Source organism: Natator depressus, chromosome 9 (assembly GCF_965152275.1).
Source record: "Natator depressus isolate rNatDep1 chromosome 9, rNatDep2.hap1, whole genome shotgun sequence".
Lineage (NCBI taxonomy): Eukaryota > Metazoa > Chordata > Testudines > Cheloniidae > Natator > Natator depressus.
In genome coordinates this window covers 72,569,933-72,587,302 of record NC_134242.1, presented here as the reverse complement: position 1 = coordinate 72,587,302, position 17,370 = coordinate 72,569,933, and the positions used below count along the sequence as shown (strand labels likewise).

General features: G+C 35.7%; 1 protein-coding gene across 1 annotated transcript in view; it reads right to left on the bottom strand.

The window, feature by feature from the left end:
* Positions 1-563: 563 nt before the first annotated feature.
* CHM (CHM Rab escort protein) overlaps positions 564-17,370 on the bottom strand; it is a 134,763-nt gene continuing 117,956 nt past the window's right edge. The window contains exons 13-15 of the mRNA XM_074964454.1: positions 14,267-14,365; positions 9,269-9,438; positions 564-3,439 (exon numbers count right to left, since the gene is read on the bottom strand). Of these exons, the coding sequence (XP_074820555.1) occupies positions 3,233-3,439; positions 9,269-9,438; positions 14,267-14,365 (476 nt within the window). The 3' untranslated portion in view covers positions 564-3,232. The remainder of the gene's footprint in view (positions 3,440-9,268; positions 9,439-14,266; positions 14,366-17,370) is intronic.

The following is a 17,370-nucleotide window of genomic DNA, read 5'->3' as shown; positions in this document are numbered from 1 at the left end:
TTCTGCATCAGCAAGTCTAATACAAAGGGGATTTCTTTTAGGGGTCAATTTTCCCATTGATACAAGAAAGATTTACATATGCAAGGACATTAGCATTAATGGGAGTTACCGACATAAATCCCCTTGCAATGATAGGAGGAAAGACCCCATAGTCTGCAAAGATCCAAGTTCTAATGATTACCTGTCAAATGGCCCTAAGCATCATCATCACCAAAAAAAGCAGACACAGCAGCTTCTTGGCGGAAAATACTTCCCAGGAAAGGGTAACTGATTGCTGTCAGAGATCAAGCAATACAACATCAGGAAGGAAAAGTGGTATCAAATTGCATGTTTGAATATTAAGGGTTAATCCAATTAACCAAAGTTAAAAAGAAAGTACTCATTAAAAAAGGAATTCAAACATATCAAAGCACTTGTTAGAAAAAAAGGTGTGAATATTGTATGAGCTCCAAGGTGCTTGAAGGATAATACAGCTACTTGTTTAAAAATTCAATTAACCTTATCTTTCTTTAACTTGATTTATTAATAATCCCACAGATAAATTGCTGGTTCTTAAAAAGTCATGTTATCTTTTGAATACGTCCTGTCTGACAAGCCTTAAAAACTACTTCAAATAAACCTAACCCTCACTTTGTAGGCTTAAATCATTTAATTTGAGAACAAACCACAGTTCAATACATGATTTCCATATAATAAAAGATCAACAGTCTCGTCTATTCCTATTCCAAGTGAGCTATTGGGTACTCAACTACCACAGGAAAAAACATTTAAGATTTCATTCACTATATGAAGACGACATGAAAAGAGTTTTTAGCCAATCAATGTAGTGGAAAATCATAGTTTATGACTTGTAAGTTGCACAGCCCTTATTTTATCTAAAAATCAAATGTGTAACATTACAAACCTTTTACTTTACATTGACATGAATGCATGAAATATATTTATTAAATATATATTAAGTAAATTTCTTGGGATGCACATAAATTTTAATCACATTACAAATAGCAATGTGACAAACTGACATTAACAAACAGTACAGCAAAAGTTTAGAAGCTAGCAGTAAAGTGCTTTTCTTGCACAACTGAAAGAAAATACAGAAAGAAATGCATGTGCAAGCAAACCTTTAATTTTCAAACAACAAATGTAATTTCCTTGTAAACAGAAAAGATGAAAACTCAAACATGATTCCTGTTACTGAAAGGCAAATAGAAACCAGGTTCTTGTCTTAGTTCCTTTACAGATCTGTAGATGTTAACTATAATTAACCTACATTCATGCTTTTTGGTATATACACAGCAATGGTAGCTGAGAATGAAAAGGCAGGCAGACAGGCAATTTGTTACCATCTGTAATTAGCTGCTTAATTGCAAGCATACCAAAGATCACTATTATTTAGCAATCAAAATGGATTTCATCTATATTTTTTCTGAGGACTTTAAGATTACACAGCACGATGCCTATCTAGTAGAAACAAATGTGACAGAATGTAAACATTAACACACATTTAATAAATGCAATTTGGATATTGTATGATGATGCATGACAGAAAATAATGTTCTACATTGTGTTAGCTGTGTTGTAAAAAAATAAATAAATCGACCTTTATGGCACAAAGCCATCTCCAAGGCAGGCACATTTACTGAAAAACTGTAGAAAATCCTACCTGTGTCAATAATTTCAGTCAATACCAGACATCAATTATTTGATGGCATTATTTGTATTGATGTACGGTGTTTAAAAGAGTACTATAATTTGCTGTATAATGGTATAATCATATCTAAGCTTATGTAGCAGTTTAAACTCTGACCATCATCAACATTTGTTCACCATGTATATGTATAGATATTGGTGATTTATACTATATATATATATTTGACTTCAGGTAATTTTTTAGATTTTATGGTAAAACTTCCACCACTCAAATGTCAGTTTTTTGTAATTAAAAGTCCATATGTACTTATTTCGTTCTTTAGCTAGAGTGTATAATTTCAAAATATTATTTAGAAGAGAGGTGAGAGCCTATTTACTATCATTAACCTTTCAAGATTTTTCTGGTTTTGTAATTCTGTACACAAACTAAGTTTATAAATACATTTACAAATTCTCTTGTATAAATATGCTTTATGATTTATCATTACAAAATGCATAATTTACAGCTATCTCACGACTTTTAGACGCATTATCTGGGATGAAGACAATTGTAATTATAACCAGTCCAACATTTTCCCTCCAAAACTATGGCCAAAATTTTCTATTTTAACTATTTAAATTTTTCAGACCCTAGTCCTGCAAATCCTTATGTATGTGCAAGTTTGGGGCCTTAATATTGTTTAAGCAAAATATTTACAGGGACTCAAAACATGCTTATTTCTGGTAGTTCTTAATTATGTAAACAAGTCCAGCAGTAATTAAGTAATTATATTTTCTTCCTGACTAGACTGTAAAAGTCAATGGCAAATATAGTTAAATTCAAGACACCAATCAAAAAAGGAGTGTATTAAATGTTTATAATGTTTTAAGTACTACTATACATGGTTTCAATTGAGACCAGTATATTTATTACATACAGTTTATTTCTGCTTAATATGAATAATGAACTTATGACACCAATTTCAAAAACTAGTATAGAATATTTTTCATAAGCAAAGTAAATGTGATATTAGCTATTCTAAAAGCAGCATTCAAATGAAGGACTTGTGTCAGCAAACATAAAAGTTTATCTGCTTGAACACCCTAGAACTGTCAATACTGTCTAATGTTCCCTCCTTATATGCAATTTAGAGGGAAAGATTTTGGGGCAGATCCTCAACTGGTGTAAATTGAAGTCAATATAGCTATTACAATTTACATCAGCGGATGATTTGTCCCATTGTCAATTATATTTAACTAACTCACAAGTTTTGTTGCTATTGATAATCTTGAAGTGTGTCTGTTTGTAAGGTGGAGGAATCATTACTAAAAACCAAAGTCTTCTCAAAGAAATTAAAATCAGATTTGAAAATGAAATGTTTTATTTTATGATTCTGGATCCAGCTCTGTGACAGGCTGAGTATTACTCAATTATAAGCGGTCTCACCGAAATCAAATGAGGCTACTTAAAAAGTAAGATACTATTCAGCCTAAGTAAGGAGATCATATATAATAAATACAACTGTTTGTATTCCCCCACCACCAGGTCAGTCAAACTCTTTCACTGAAATGATAGTGATACTGGGTTCAATCTCAGTACGTTCTATTCTTCATGATGTTCTTCTGAAACTTTACAGCTATCTCCATCACTGCTTTCCTCAGGCGAGGGCTCTGTTTTTGCATTGGATGAACTACTGAATCCAGGGTCTTCTGGCTGAGTCCCATCTCCATCATAGATAATATCTTCTGGATTTGGTGGTGGTGGACAGAATTCCTCCTTAGGAAACATTTCTTGAAAAAGTGTCTCAGCCTATTCAAGGAAAACACAAAAAGTTAACTTTAGGTTGACATTTAATATATTGCAGAAATATTTTACTGACATTTAAGATTAAAATTCTATCATTGCAACAAACTATAATGATCATTTGACAGAATTACTAAAAACAGATCAAAATCTGAAAGAAAACCAATTCAGATTGGTCAGATTCTGTAGTTTTTAGAGTTTCTCAGCAATTGTTGGTGCCTTCTACAGTATACTGCAAATGTAGCTTTCATTTACAAAATGTATGAATCTTTTCCATTGAGAAGACGCACCTGGTTCCAGTTCAACAACAGAAGCGGCAAAGGAAGGAAGTAATCTCTTCCCTCTCAGAAGGTATAAACTTCACAGGGCCATTGGAGCCATTAAAATGTTAACATTTAATATAGATCATCTATCCCCGAAATACCTCCTTTTTAAATTAAAAACCGCAAAAAAATCATAGCTGTACTACTGATGTTTTTCTCATTAAAGGCATAGCTCAATATTCATTTCTATTCCTGTAAAATGTACTATTTTTGTTGACAAATGTATATGTATTTTTGCATGATTTATTTTTATATTTTACAAAACCAGTTATAAATGCTTATATAGCTATAAAGTTTGTGTTTGTATGCATGTGTACCCAAACACACAGACCACCTCTCTGAAAAAGGTGTCTATATACATAATACGTTGTATTTGAATAAGAATTAAGTTGCTATAAGAAGTAACACAATGATTTCATTATTAAATAATTTATTCCAGACACTGTTAAGGTTCAGTAATTAAGTACTTAAAAGTGACAGTGTTAAGCTGGCGACTGTCACAGTGATTGATATTAAAAAAATGCTTGCTGTAGGAAGAATCAGGACAGATGCTATTATAATGCATGGATTACAATTGTAAATACATTACATTCTGGGTAAGCATGGAACTGCAAAGGAACAATAATTCCTGCAAATCATACATTTTGCATAGATTCAAGATCTTGGGGACCAGGGGCAAAATCCCAGATAGCCATAGCTATGTAAAGGTGTCATTACTTACCTTATTCAATTTAAATTGCTTTTCCCAAATTAAGCAATCACCTTTTATAGGCCATTTAATGATTCTGATTTACAAGGAGAGCTAAGGAGTCTTACAGTTTGGGGATTATTATGTAGAGAACACCAAATGATACACACTGTACAGACAAACTGAAGACAAGTTCCCTGTCCCTAAGAGCTTACACTTTAAGGCAAGTGGATCTGGCACTAGCACACGGCCCCACAGAAGTCAATGGGACTCTACAAGAGCACAGGGATCCACCTGAGTGCATCTCTTTGCAGGATCAGGGTCTAAATAAAGTCTGAAATGAGATGAGATTTGTACTCTCCACTCCCACCTCCACGTGTGAAATTAGGGGTACTCAAGGGAGCTGGATTTTCAGCTTGGAAATGGAGACTGAATGGGTCTATTTATTCACAGAACAGATACAGCATGGACAGCGGCAACAGAAGATTCCCCCATTCTCTCCTTTCAGTATACCTCATCCTGACATGGAGGTATCACTTCAAGAGATTAGAGGATAAACTTAGTTTCTGTGCCCATCCAATCACTGGCATTTGCACTGGCCAACAATGAGGTCAATTAGTACCAATTGCAGACATGGGTTTTGTGGTGGGGGTGCCTGTCCACTCAGGAACTGTTATGAGCTTCACAAGTTCACATTAACCGAAGAGTATTCTAATGATGAACTTCACTCACCTCTGACCACCAATGGATTTGAACTGAGATTCCAAGGATGAAGGATTCCATTAGTAAGCTTCTATCAAAGTGACACAGACTCATTTCCGTATCATTGTAAAATTCTGGTTTCCCTCATTTACATTTTTTCTCCTCTTTCAAAACTGTTTTCAGTTCCCAATCAGGAATATAGCATATCTAATACACAAATTCTATTTTACAATACAAACCATGCCTTTTCAATTTGAAATCAGCCAAATTGATTTTTTGATTGGGGGAAGAAAGAAAAAAAAAGGCCCCAACTCTTTATATCAAGTCTCAAAGGAAAATTTTAAAGATAATGTAAGAAAACACTTTGAAAAATCCCCAACATTTCTATTTTAACCCACAGCAAAATTTTATCAACAGTTACTCTGGTGACATTGCTATGATGAAGAAAATACAATGGCATCTTACATTTAAAGAAAAGCACCATCTAAAACAGACCAACATTTGCAGTGCATCTGCCTTTGATAGTCAGTATCAAATTAGCCAGCAAATACCCACTCCAAAACTTGGTCAGATAATTATGAGATTGAACATGGACAGCATTTCTCAGTATGCTATGTAGGACAGCATGACTTTGATTGTAATTGAACAATTTAATAGTACAGAGTGCTTTCACGTCCACCAATTGAAAGTTAACCGTATTCAGTTGAAATCATGCAGAATAACCAACAATAATTTAACAGCCTCATGGTAAGTAACTGATATAGTAAATAGTTTCTTTGATATTTAGTGGTTACAGGTAACAGCGTTCCAGTCTGTAAATTTCTAAGTTAAGCACCATACACTATTGTGTAGAGAAACTACAGAGATATTCCACTGAATGCATCCGATGAAGTGAGCTGTAGCTCACGAAAGCTTATGCTCAAATAAATTTGTTAGTCTCTAAGGTGCCACAAGTACTCCTTTTCTATTTGCAAATACAGACTAACACGGCTGCTACTCTGAAACCTACAGAGATATTGTAGTTTAACCACCATTACACTGTTTTAAAAAAAATTAAAATGACAATGTACTTTATAGTGGTTTTCTGTGTTCTGGACATCTATCTTTAATAGCTTGCACAGAAGCCATATAACCCCTTTCTATTTAACACGTATAGTGGTTTTCTGTATTCTGGACATCTACCTTTAATAGCTTGCACAGAAGCCATATAACCCCTTTCTATTTAACACATATACAGAATCCTGTTGAACTAACAACCGGATGAAATACAAAATGGCCAATACATTTCATAAATCTCAATACTTCCAAATACCACCAGATAATGGGGAAAAGGCATGCAATGCCACAAATGTTGACAGGATCTTTAGTGCATACTATTAACTTGAGATGAATAATATCTTACACATTTTAAATACGGTGCAGGTATATTATACTAAATATGAAACCTTGGATTCAACCAACACACTGACGTACTACACTATAATTCATCTATAAACAGGTTATGCTGTTGAACAAATACATTTGGGAGTCAAATTCTGCCCTTGATTTAAACTCAGAGCTCCTGTTGTCTTTAGAGAGAGCTCCAAATAGCACTAATTTCTCTCTTTAGCCTTATCCCAGAGGAAATTAAAACATCACATCAGATTAAAACCCAATATGATACACTAGAAAATTAACCAATTAAAATTGAGGTTAAATATCCTGTTTACTGGATTTTTGGCAGTAAAATCATCTGCAAAGAAACTGTGGTACTGTCCTATAGACCATACTACTAGTTATACAAAAATCAGACCACGTGATTCACAAGAACTGGTAATACTCAAAAGTAGTGCAAGTGGAACTCATGGAAAGCAACACTAAGAGCAAACATGGAATCAATCACCTATGTTAGAGAGAGATCATCCAGATCATCACCATGCTAATATAGCATGTTCCCTACAGTAAATTTTCTAGTGGTTTTGTCCTATGCAGTTTAAAAGTATCCTAAGTGAGGGAACTTCCACCACATTCCTAGGAAGATTAATCCATAGCCTCATTTTAAGGAAGTCTGCCTTATGTTCAGCCTACATTTTCCCAGTCTTAATTTAATCCCATTACTATTTCTAGTAACATCCCTGTGTTTCATACTAAAATGTTCCTCTCTCTCCTTGCTGTTTAAATCCTTTTTGTATTTGTGAACTATGTTCCACTGAAAGCTAGTCATTGCTTAGATAAACTAAATACATTATTTCCCTAAATCAACCCCTCCAGCTCCTGATCATTTCTTCGGCTCTTCCTCTGAGCTCAATGCAGTTTACAAATAGCTTTTTCAGTGGTCACTTGTCCAGAAGAGAATACATAATTTTAGCTGCAGTCATTTCAGAGCCATATAGAGGAACTACAGCAATCTGAATTTTTAAATTTAAAGAACAGGAGTAGCTTCCATTTACAGTAATATCACTCATATTGAAATGGAATGGAGGGGAAAACAATGATGGTCCTAGAAAAGGTGGTGGATAAGAGGGTGTGGACAGAATGGTGTGAACATGGTATACCACAGCTCATCACTGGGTAAAAAGTGTACTGTAAATATGCCCAAAATTAACTTTTAAATGTAATTTAAGCAGCTTTTAATTTGCACTCAGTTTAAAATGGTAAAACAGTTTAAAATGATCTTTTAAACAAATCATTTACAATGTAACAGTGCTATCCTAATGTTTTTCACTATTTCTCTCTGTATAATCCTTTATCCTCATAGTTTATCGTCTTGGGAAGCAAATTATTGCCTTGTAAAACAAAGTGAAGGATACTATTTAGCCCTTAATTATACTGTTCTGACACTACAGTTCAGGCTGTGTCAGCCATTCCATTATAAAACCCTATTTTAAGGAGTTTATGCTTGGCCATAAAAAATTGCAGCTGGATAAAAGTTTTCCACTCATGTTCTCTGGCCAGAGCCACTTAAAAATAACCCAACTTTTAAAAAATACTATAGTCACTTAACATTATGTAGGTGTAAAAAGAGTTCATGTGTGCTAGCACTGAAAGCACTCATAACATGGTGATAAGTGCAATATATAGGTCTAAACTGCCAACCTATCTTACTAGGGTGGATGCTTGAAGGGAACAGCAAAGAAGAGACACCTTTGAGGGTCTTTTTTTTGGGTGAGTCAGGGCCTGGACACAGTAAGATCCATTCTTCCTCTGCTGCACATTAGAAGGGAGAGCAGACAAAGAGGAGCTAGGTGATATAGTAGTACTAGAGGGGCATCCTACCTGCAGCCTGGATGATTGGGCTGCTGTTTATTCCACCCATAGTTAAGGTTATTTCCACACCTCTCTGCTGCTCTGATAGGCAAGTAACTTTTTTTTTTTTTGGTCTTCTCCAAAGCATTGGGAGGCCATGTCTTCAGTTGAGCATTGCTGTCTTATATCTTTTCATAACGCAAACAGAACTTGCATGATTACATTCCATTGTACTTTGAAAATTTACTCTGCAGTGTGAACTCTACTTTTAATTTTTCTGGCTTTTCTTGGTTAGTGTTGCTTTCTTCTCTACAAAGACACCAGAATTCACCTTATTCTCTTTATCCCCACTGCCAAAAATTGCCTGTTCTCTGGTTACTTCCTATGTGATTAAATCTATCCTGTGTTCTTTGGTCTTCCCATCTTTCACCTGTAATATAGCCAAAAATCTTGATACTGTACAAGGATCATCCTTTTCAGTTATGTCTGCTGCCTTGATTCTATAACTTCCCTTCCCCACCCCCATTAAGTTTAAACTTTCCCTCTATGGTCAATTCATATCATAGCTCTGTCCATGTCTAAATTATGCCCCTATCTTCTGTTATAACCCAGTGTTCCACAGTGTCTTCTAACGATCCCTTTCTTTTTATCCCACTCCCACTTTCAAGTCTTCCATATTGCATCTTATTAGCTGACTTCTCTATGAGCCTCAAATTTTCAACTTGTTCTCTTCCAAAAAATTTCTCAGCAGTCACCAGTTCTATGAAGCACATTACAGCTATATTGCCAATGCACTCTGTTCTGTTTTATAACAAACTGTTTTATACTCGGCACCAGCTGAGGTCTTTAAACTGAAAGCGCTTCAACCACAAAGTTGAAAAATAGGAGTTCCCTTACCTGTTTGACAGCATAGTCATTTCCTAATGCACAATCTGGCCCAGAACAGACATAGACGTTTGAGGGTAAACAGTCATATGAATTCCTGTCAATGCCTGAAGAATCTCTCATGTTGAAGTATACTGCCCACAGGACTCTGGGCTTTTCCAGTCCTCCTCCATTTTTGGACTCTAAATGTCAAGAAATATTTTCAGTGACCAGCATTCAAATATAATAAGAGACTTATATAATTCAGAATAATAAAACAGTCAATTCAGTTATTAGCATGAAATTGCTGTAATAGAGTATAAATATATACATTTTAAAAGGCACTAAAGCATACTGATAGTACTTTTAATGCATTCTTACTCTAAGGTTTCAAGAAAGGAATTTCCTAATTCGCCAATTAACAGTTTAAATCTTGCTGGATTATTACAATTTTTAACTTTTGAATAAAGTTTTCAGTGTTAAAGTAAAAAAATTTAAGTTAATTTGCATCCAACAAGCCTCATATTGCTCCTGATAGACCCCAGCAGGGTCCTATTACAATATGTGTTAAACTGACCACCTCATTCTGGGGTTGCGGATTTTGACGTTCAATACGTTTTCCAACCCTTTTCACTAACTGGTATTACCCTCAGTGTTCCCTTTTTAATTTCAAGAACAAATCACATTAGATGTTTTTCCATGACTGGTTTAGAAAAGGGCTTCTCTGTGGGAAAAAAAAGTGTAGTTATGGACTGTACATTCTCCTATGCCTAAAAACCAAAAGCCAAATTTTACATTGATATGACATGGTACATCACAAGACAGGTGTAAGTAGTAAAACAGTCTATCTAGCCACCCCCTTATTTCATCTGACCTTATAACCACCTCTTAGTTGCTTTTTCTGTTTCACTTCTTTTCCATCCTTTCAGTACGTATGACCGTTACACTTGTTTTGTACATCAACCAAATGCCAAATAAATGCAAATTACGCTGCTTTTCCATTTAGACCTATTGTTTTGACCAACTGATAAAGACATATCACTGATGAGTTTCATTCAGTGATTTACATAGGAAATATACATGCTTGTAGAAGCTCTGAATTTGGCTCCCAAGTGCCTTTTCACCTTACCCCATTTGTGTCCACTGACCAGGGGAATGAGAGCATGGAATTTGTTTCTGAACACAGGTCCTCCGTATAACAACCTGCTGCTATCAAGCAACAGTGTCCATCTCAAATGTTGCTTCACAATATACATTTTATTTTGTCATTTCCCATTTAACAACGACTTAGCAGTTATACAGCCTCTTTCAGAGGATAAAAGAGTGTTTGACAAACCATAAAGGGTGAGATTTTTAAAAGGGACCTACAGAAATAAGGTGCCTAACTCCCAAAGCAAAAGGGAGTTCTTATGAAAGAACTGGGAACAAATACAGAAAATAAACTACAACCACCATGGATAATGGAGAACAACAAAAATAATAAATTACTCCAAATCAGATAGCTTAGTCATTCTATTTTTGTCTTTTTTGTTGTGTCGTTGTTAAATGGAAATCAAAGGTGAATTTCTATTTATGTCTGCTTATCAAAGAGTGCACGTTATTCTTAATGCACGAGAAACTACCATAAACTAATTCTTCCTCATTTACTATCTGTATCTTCTTCCTGTTACTCAGTATATGGTTTGTCAACCTGCACAAATCCAGCAACACATCTTAGAAGACGGGGGTAGCTGATTTCGATAGTGCAGCAATGCAAAAGCAGAATGTACAATACTGATACTGAGATTTTTAGATGTTATTTTGTTTGGCAAATTCATTCTGTCCCTTTTTGGTATTCTGCATCCTCTATAATAATTGCTGCCAGCATTATCGTCCTGCATAAAACTTTACTCCTTATAAAATAATGTTAGATTTATTCTTTTTCAAAGAACCAACTGTCCTGCCAGATAATGCTGACATTCAGAAAAACATAAGCAACATAGAGTACTGTAAACAAAATAGCAAGAACATAAGGATAAATCTATATCATTCCATCAGCATCTATTTTTTATGACTATCAAACAATTTATTTTAAAAAATAGGTGTTAACCCTACTGAATAATTTGAAAACAAATTAAATCCATCAGCCTGTGAAAGCATGAACCTTAATACAGAACAAGATGCACTTTAATATATTAAAAAGTTCATACTGCTCATAAAAGTTACTTCTTCCTTATTTAGGCAGGAAAATAAATGGAGTCCTCTTCTCCAGGTGACTTTTCCTCTTTGACCTGCCATGGCCCAGTGCTCCCTTTATCTAGTGATTCATTCTCAATAACTCCAACAGTATTTGTTCTGACATTTTAATTAAAATACGACCACTACCTCATCCTGATGATAAAAAGGCCTATGTGTCAGTGAAAACTAGCTTTTCAGTGCCTCAGTGCACCTGAGGACCCCTTCTGATCAGAGTTCTTATAGAAGAATTTCAGTCAGGTTCTAAATAATACATCATTTCAAAACTGGATCACTTTAAACATTAAGATTAATGTAAAAAAAAAGACACTGAACTGCAGGCTAATCATTTATTTACCATTTGATACTCTAAGAGGCATACAACACTGCTTTTTAAAATGCAAGCTACAGATATGTTTAAGCTTAGCTCTCTAGCATACAACTTTGTGGGCTTTAACTGAATGAGCACATTAGTAACAAAATATCTGATTGAAAGAATAAAACACACAGGTAACTCCCTATTTTACACACTTGTATTTACAACCCCCCCTTTTTTGTCCAAAATCTGTCTTCCAAAGTCCAATAGGTAGGTAAATGCATTTTCCTCAAATTTTACAAAAACCTGATTTTTCAACTTCTGCTGTTCTCCTTTTGTAAAAATGAGATTTGCCTGTACTGTAAACTGAAAAGAAAAAAATATTTTTTGAAGATATATGTGCTCCTCAAACCAAATCAGACCTTCTGATGAAGGCAATAATAGCTTTCCCTCTTTTTATTATCAAAAAGAAAGTTTATCAATGAGCCTTGAAGTTGGAAGAGAAGAAACAGGAAAAGAGTGAAAAGTTAAATATCAACTAACTATTCACAAAACATGGCAAATAGGCTGTGAATCCTTAGCTACACAGTCAGCATTTTGCAAGTTAGTAGGTTATCAGCAATGGCTATTAGAATGATCTTCACTAGCTGTCAAGGTTCCTCCCCCACTCTGAACTCTAGCGTACAGATGTGGGGACCTGCATGAAAAACCTCCTAAGCTTATCTTTACCAGCTTAGGTCAAAACTTCCCCAAGGTACAAAATATTCCACCCTTTTGTCCTTGGATTGGCCGCTACCACCACCAAACAAATACTGGTTACTGGGGAAGAGCTGTTTGGACACGTCTTTCCCCCCAAAATACTTCCCAAAACCTTGCACCCCACTTCCTGGACAAGGTTTGGTAAAAAGCCTCACCAATTTGCCTAGGTGACTACAGACCCAGACCCTTGGATCTGAGAACAATGAAAAAGCATTCAGTTTTCTTACAAAAAGACTTTTAATAGAAATAGAAGTAAATAGAAATAAAAAAAAATCCCCCCTGTAAAGTCAGGATGGTAGATACCTTACAGGGTAATTAGATTCAAAACATAGAGAACCCCTCTAGGCAAAAACCTTAAGTTACAAAAAAGATACACAGACAGAAATAGTTATTCTATTCAGCACAATTCTTTTCTCAGCCATTTAAAGAAATCATAATCTAACACGTACCTAGCTAGATTACTTACTAAAAGTTCTAAGGCTTCATTCCTGGTCTATCCCCAGCAAAGACAGAAAATAGACAGACACACATACCCTTTGTTTCTCTCCCTCCTCCCAGCTTTTGAAAGTATCTTGTCTCCTCATTGGTCATTTTGGTCAGGTGCCAGCGAGGTTACCTTTAGCTTCTTAACCCTTTACAGGTGAGAGGAGATTTCCTCTGGCCAGGAGAGATTTTAAAGGGGTTTACCCTTCCCTTTATATTTATGACACTAGCTAAAAGAAAAGGAGTACTTGTGGCACCTTAGAGACTAACCAATTTATTTGAGCATAAACTTTCGTGAACTACAGCTCACTTCACTAGCTAGTTTGTGTGTTTGGTCACAAAGTAATACTCCAGTTGACAAAAGAAGTTCTCATAGCAAAACATTGGAAGGCAATTCACTATAGTTGAGTACGAGTACTCCAACATTAAAAAAAGCTTTAATTCCTTCAGAATGCAGCAACCACCAAGAGTACCTCACCCTGCTGCTCTACTCTCTACACTGCCTCCAGATAAAATACAAGGTTAAATTCAAAATTCTGCTATTGATTTTTGAGGACCTTCATTGAACTGGCTTAAGATACCTCAGAGATCAATCCTCTCTTTGCAACAACCACTTTCTTCAACAGCTAATTCCCCAGGCACTATGAAGCTGTCCATGTCAAGGGCGAAGCTCATGAAAACATCTACCAGGGCTGTCTCAGAAATAGGGTCAAGACTTTGGGACTCATTACTGGGAATAAGAGTGACTAGAAATCTCATTATCTTCAGGATGAAGTGTACAATTCACTTCAACTTCGAGTTTGACAACTGCAGTTACAAACAGCAAACAAGAGGAGAAGTGGAAGAAAAAGATGAAGATGAGAAAGACAAGAAGCAATGTAAGAGGAAGGATAAGAAAAAGGAAAAGAACACCACAAAAAAAGCACACAGCCCTGACTGCTCTCGGGAATCAGACTGGAAAAGTAAATCATCAGCCTATTGGGATTTTATTTTATCTTGGGAGTGCCAATACTAAAATGATGGGCAGCAGTATAAGAAATAAGGAAGGATAAGAAAAAGACGGGATACAAGTAATGCATTGGTAATTGCATTCATGTTTCAGCAGTAGTGTAAGTGCTTTTGAACAAACCTTTCCCATGCAAGGAAACATTTGTTAGAAATGAAAACACCAGAAAATGCTTTCTGGCCTCCCATGCTTTCTTCATTGCTGGACATATTTGTAAAATTTTTGCATAATACTTTTCATCTATTTTTCTTACCTCTCTCTCTTTCAGCATTTAGGGAGAACAGCTTCTGTACAACAGGCTCTAAATCTTCTTTAGCAGTTTTAGTTGATGAGCAGGTAAAATGGACCAAGTCTGTTGGAAGGGGAAACAGATTGATTATCATTATTACCACTCCCTTACATACAAATATTGATTACTTTAAAAAACTTTTAAAAAACACCAGCACCAAGAAATGACTTCTCTAAACAAATGTCACTTCTCTCAACTAAGAGAAGAGCTGCATTTTTGGAGCAGAGAAGTTCAGTTTAGAAAGAGTAATGATAAATTTCTGAGAAAGATCCCCAAACAAAGTGAAACTGTTTGAGGGTAGACTACATTTTTATAAACATTATTGGAACCAGTAACTCCGCTATCCACGTCTGATCCTTACAGTGCAAAAATTTAGCTTTCTCCAATTCTTATACAGAAAGTCAATTAAACATTTAATATCTGCTTTTAAAAACTTAAATTATACAGCATATAAAAATCTACCTTAGAAACAGATCCACAACAGTACATTTCCTTTTCTAGATCTTTATGAATAATTTTCAAGCTCTTCATTCAGACAGATTGGTATTTGTACCGGAGAGCCTTTAACTTCCAATTTCCTCCCTTTCCTAAACCTAACAAAATAGCCTGCAAACTGCCTGCAAAACCTCAAAAGGAGTTCAGAGAGTGAATGTTTTCAAGCAATTTAATCTAAAGCCTAAGGCAATGTTTCCATTCAACATTGAACTTAAAACTATTGGATCATTTTCTTAAAGCAATACCGAGATAGTAGTTCACTATGAAGGTATATGTGTAGCTCAGTCACATGTTGAACAAAGAAGTGGGACAACAATCATTAGCCCAGCATTGCCTGTAATAGGTTTAACTTGCCTCTTGAGTAACAATCTTACTAGCATGAGTGGAAGTTGCAGACAAACCATTTTCAATATAATTCTGATATAATAGTTTAATATCCAGAATTATCTTAAGAGTTTTGTCTGTAGCAACCTGCAGGGAGTTTGAAGGGAGGAGCACAGGCTGCAGGAGGAAAGAGCCTGGAAGAGGCACCAGACAAATCAGCCTGAATAGAAGGCTAGAACTCTACCACAAGTTGCAGCACCTCTGTAAACTATCCTCTTTAAAAAAAAAAAAAGACCACTTTCGCTTTATGATCTTGGAGTCCTTTCAAATTATTGCCTAGCACATGAAACACTGTCCATTCCAAAGAAGCCAATATTAATTTTAGGGGCAAATTCCCTCTCAGATTATGTGACATATCTGTGCACTGTAATCTGTCCTGTTTACATTCACAGATGTCATGTTCATGTCAGTAAATTCTCTGTGTATATTGGGAGAGCAGAATATCATTTGAGATCCATGGGGTAGATATAGAGAAGAGATTTTACACTTACAGAAAAGGCTTCCAATATCAGGATGTGGCCACATAAAAAAAGCAGCAACAAGAAAAAGTGATGCAAATACTTGTACACAATGTCAACTATGGTGTTGCTCCAGATACGAAAAGTACATCACACCAGCTTGTACAAGTGGAGGATGGATCAGAACATGCGTCTGAAGCTTACTGAAACTTACAGTAAAAAGATCTGTTTCAGAGTTTTCAACTTTTAGAGTAATTGATGTCAACAAAAATATATTCACAACCCAATAATTTTGGACCAGATTTTCAGAAGAGCTCAGACCCCCAACAGGTTCTTTTTAAGTATCTACATAAGGTTCTGTCTAAACTATTGCATCAGGTTATATTTGAAAACACTTGCTAGCCAACATTTTAAACAAGACCTATTTCCCCTTGTCCATGACTTCAATGACTGCTTTGTCCCTATGCTTCCCAAAGAGATTACCAACAGAATATTTGGGAAGGACGTCATCAGATGTTAGTCTGCAAGTCCGAATTCCACAGATGAAGCTGCCGTTCCTCCAGGATTGAACAGCAAATCTTAGTTAGGTGAGATATCACTCCTGAAAGATGCTGCGAGGGAAAATCTATTTTAAAGTAGATTTTATGTAGGTCTTTGTTTGATTTTGTACTCCTAATGGCTCCCCAATTGAGAACAGCCATGCAAAAGACACTGCAGACAATACTCTCAGAGCTGAGGTGACTATCCAAGTTTTGTCTCAGTGAAGATCCTATTCTCTTGCCTGTGAGGTCACCACCCTTTTTGTTTGTTTTTTAAAAGCACAAAAGCATGTGAAATTAGATCTCCTCCATCTTCTTTGATTCCAGTCTGTCAGTTCAATGGCAACAATGGGGCTGAATAAAGTCTTTCCACCACTTTCTGTTTTGTACCAGCTTCATTCATCTTTAAACCTTTTTGTTCTGTGTCATTATTTACTGTGTCTATCCAACACATCCCTGGTATTCCTCTGTTTTTAGTTCCTTGCAGAGTGGCACATGTTGCTCTGTATGGTATCCTTTCCAGGTCCATTCCTGACATGTCTCCAAGCCATCACAGAGATCTTTCTTTAGTTTTCTATGACAGTCTTAATTCTTGCCCTAGACTTTTTCTTATCTCTTCAATTTTTATTTTCTGCAGTCTTGAAACTTTCGGTATTCCACTGAGCCAGTTCATTTCTGCAGTCAAAATCTTTTGTTCATTGGCTGTCTTCATAACTCCAGCATTTCAAAAACAGTACCAGCATGAAAGTGGTCTCATTTATGTTGACTTTTGTTTTTATGAAATGTCTTTTATTGTTCCAGATCTTGCACTTTTCTGAACCCAGCAGCAATAAGTCTGATACTTCTTTTTATGTCATCTTCACAATTCTTATTCTTCGATAACAGTCCTCCAAGGTACACAATTTTTCCACTTGTTCTAATTATTTGTCAGAGTTTGATTTTACCTCTCATTTCTTCCAGTTGCCATAATTTGTGTCTTCTACATGCAGTTCTTCAATCAATTTCTGCTTTCCCAGTCTACATTGTCAGTTATTCTCTGTAAATCCTCCTTGGTCAATGGTGTGATGTCAAAATCATCTGCAAATCTAAAGTTGTGCACTGTCCTACCACATAACAAGTCTTCTGGTTTCATCTCAGTGCCACAGACATTACTTCTTCCAGTACCAAGCTGAACAAATCTGGTGACAGTGTG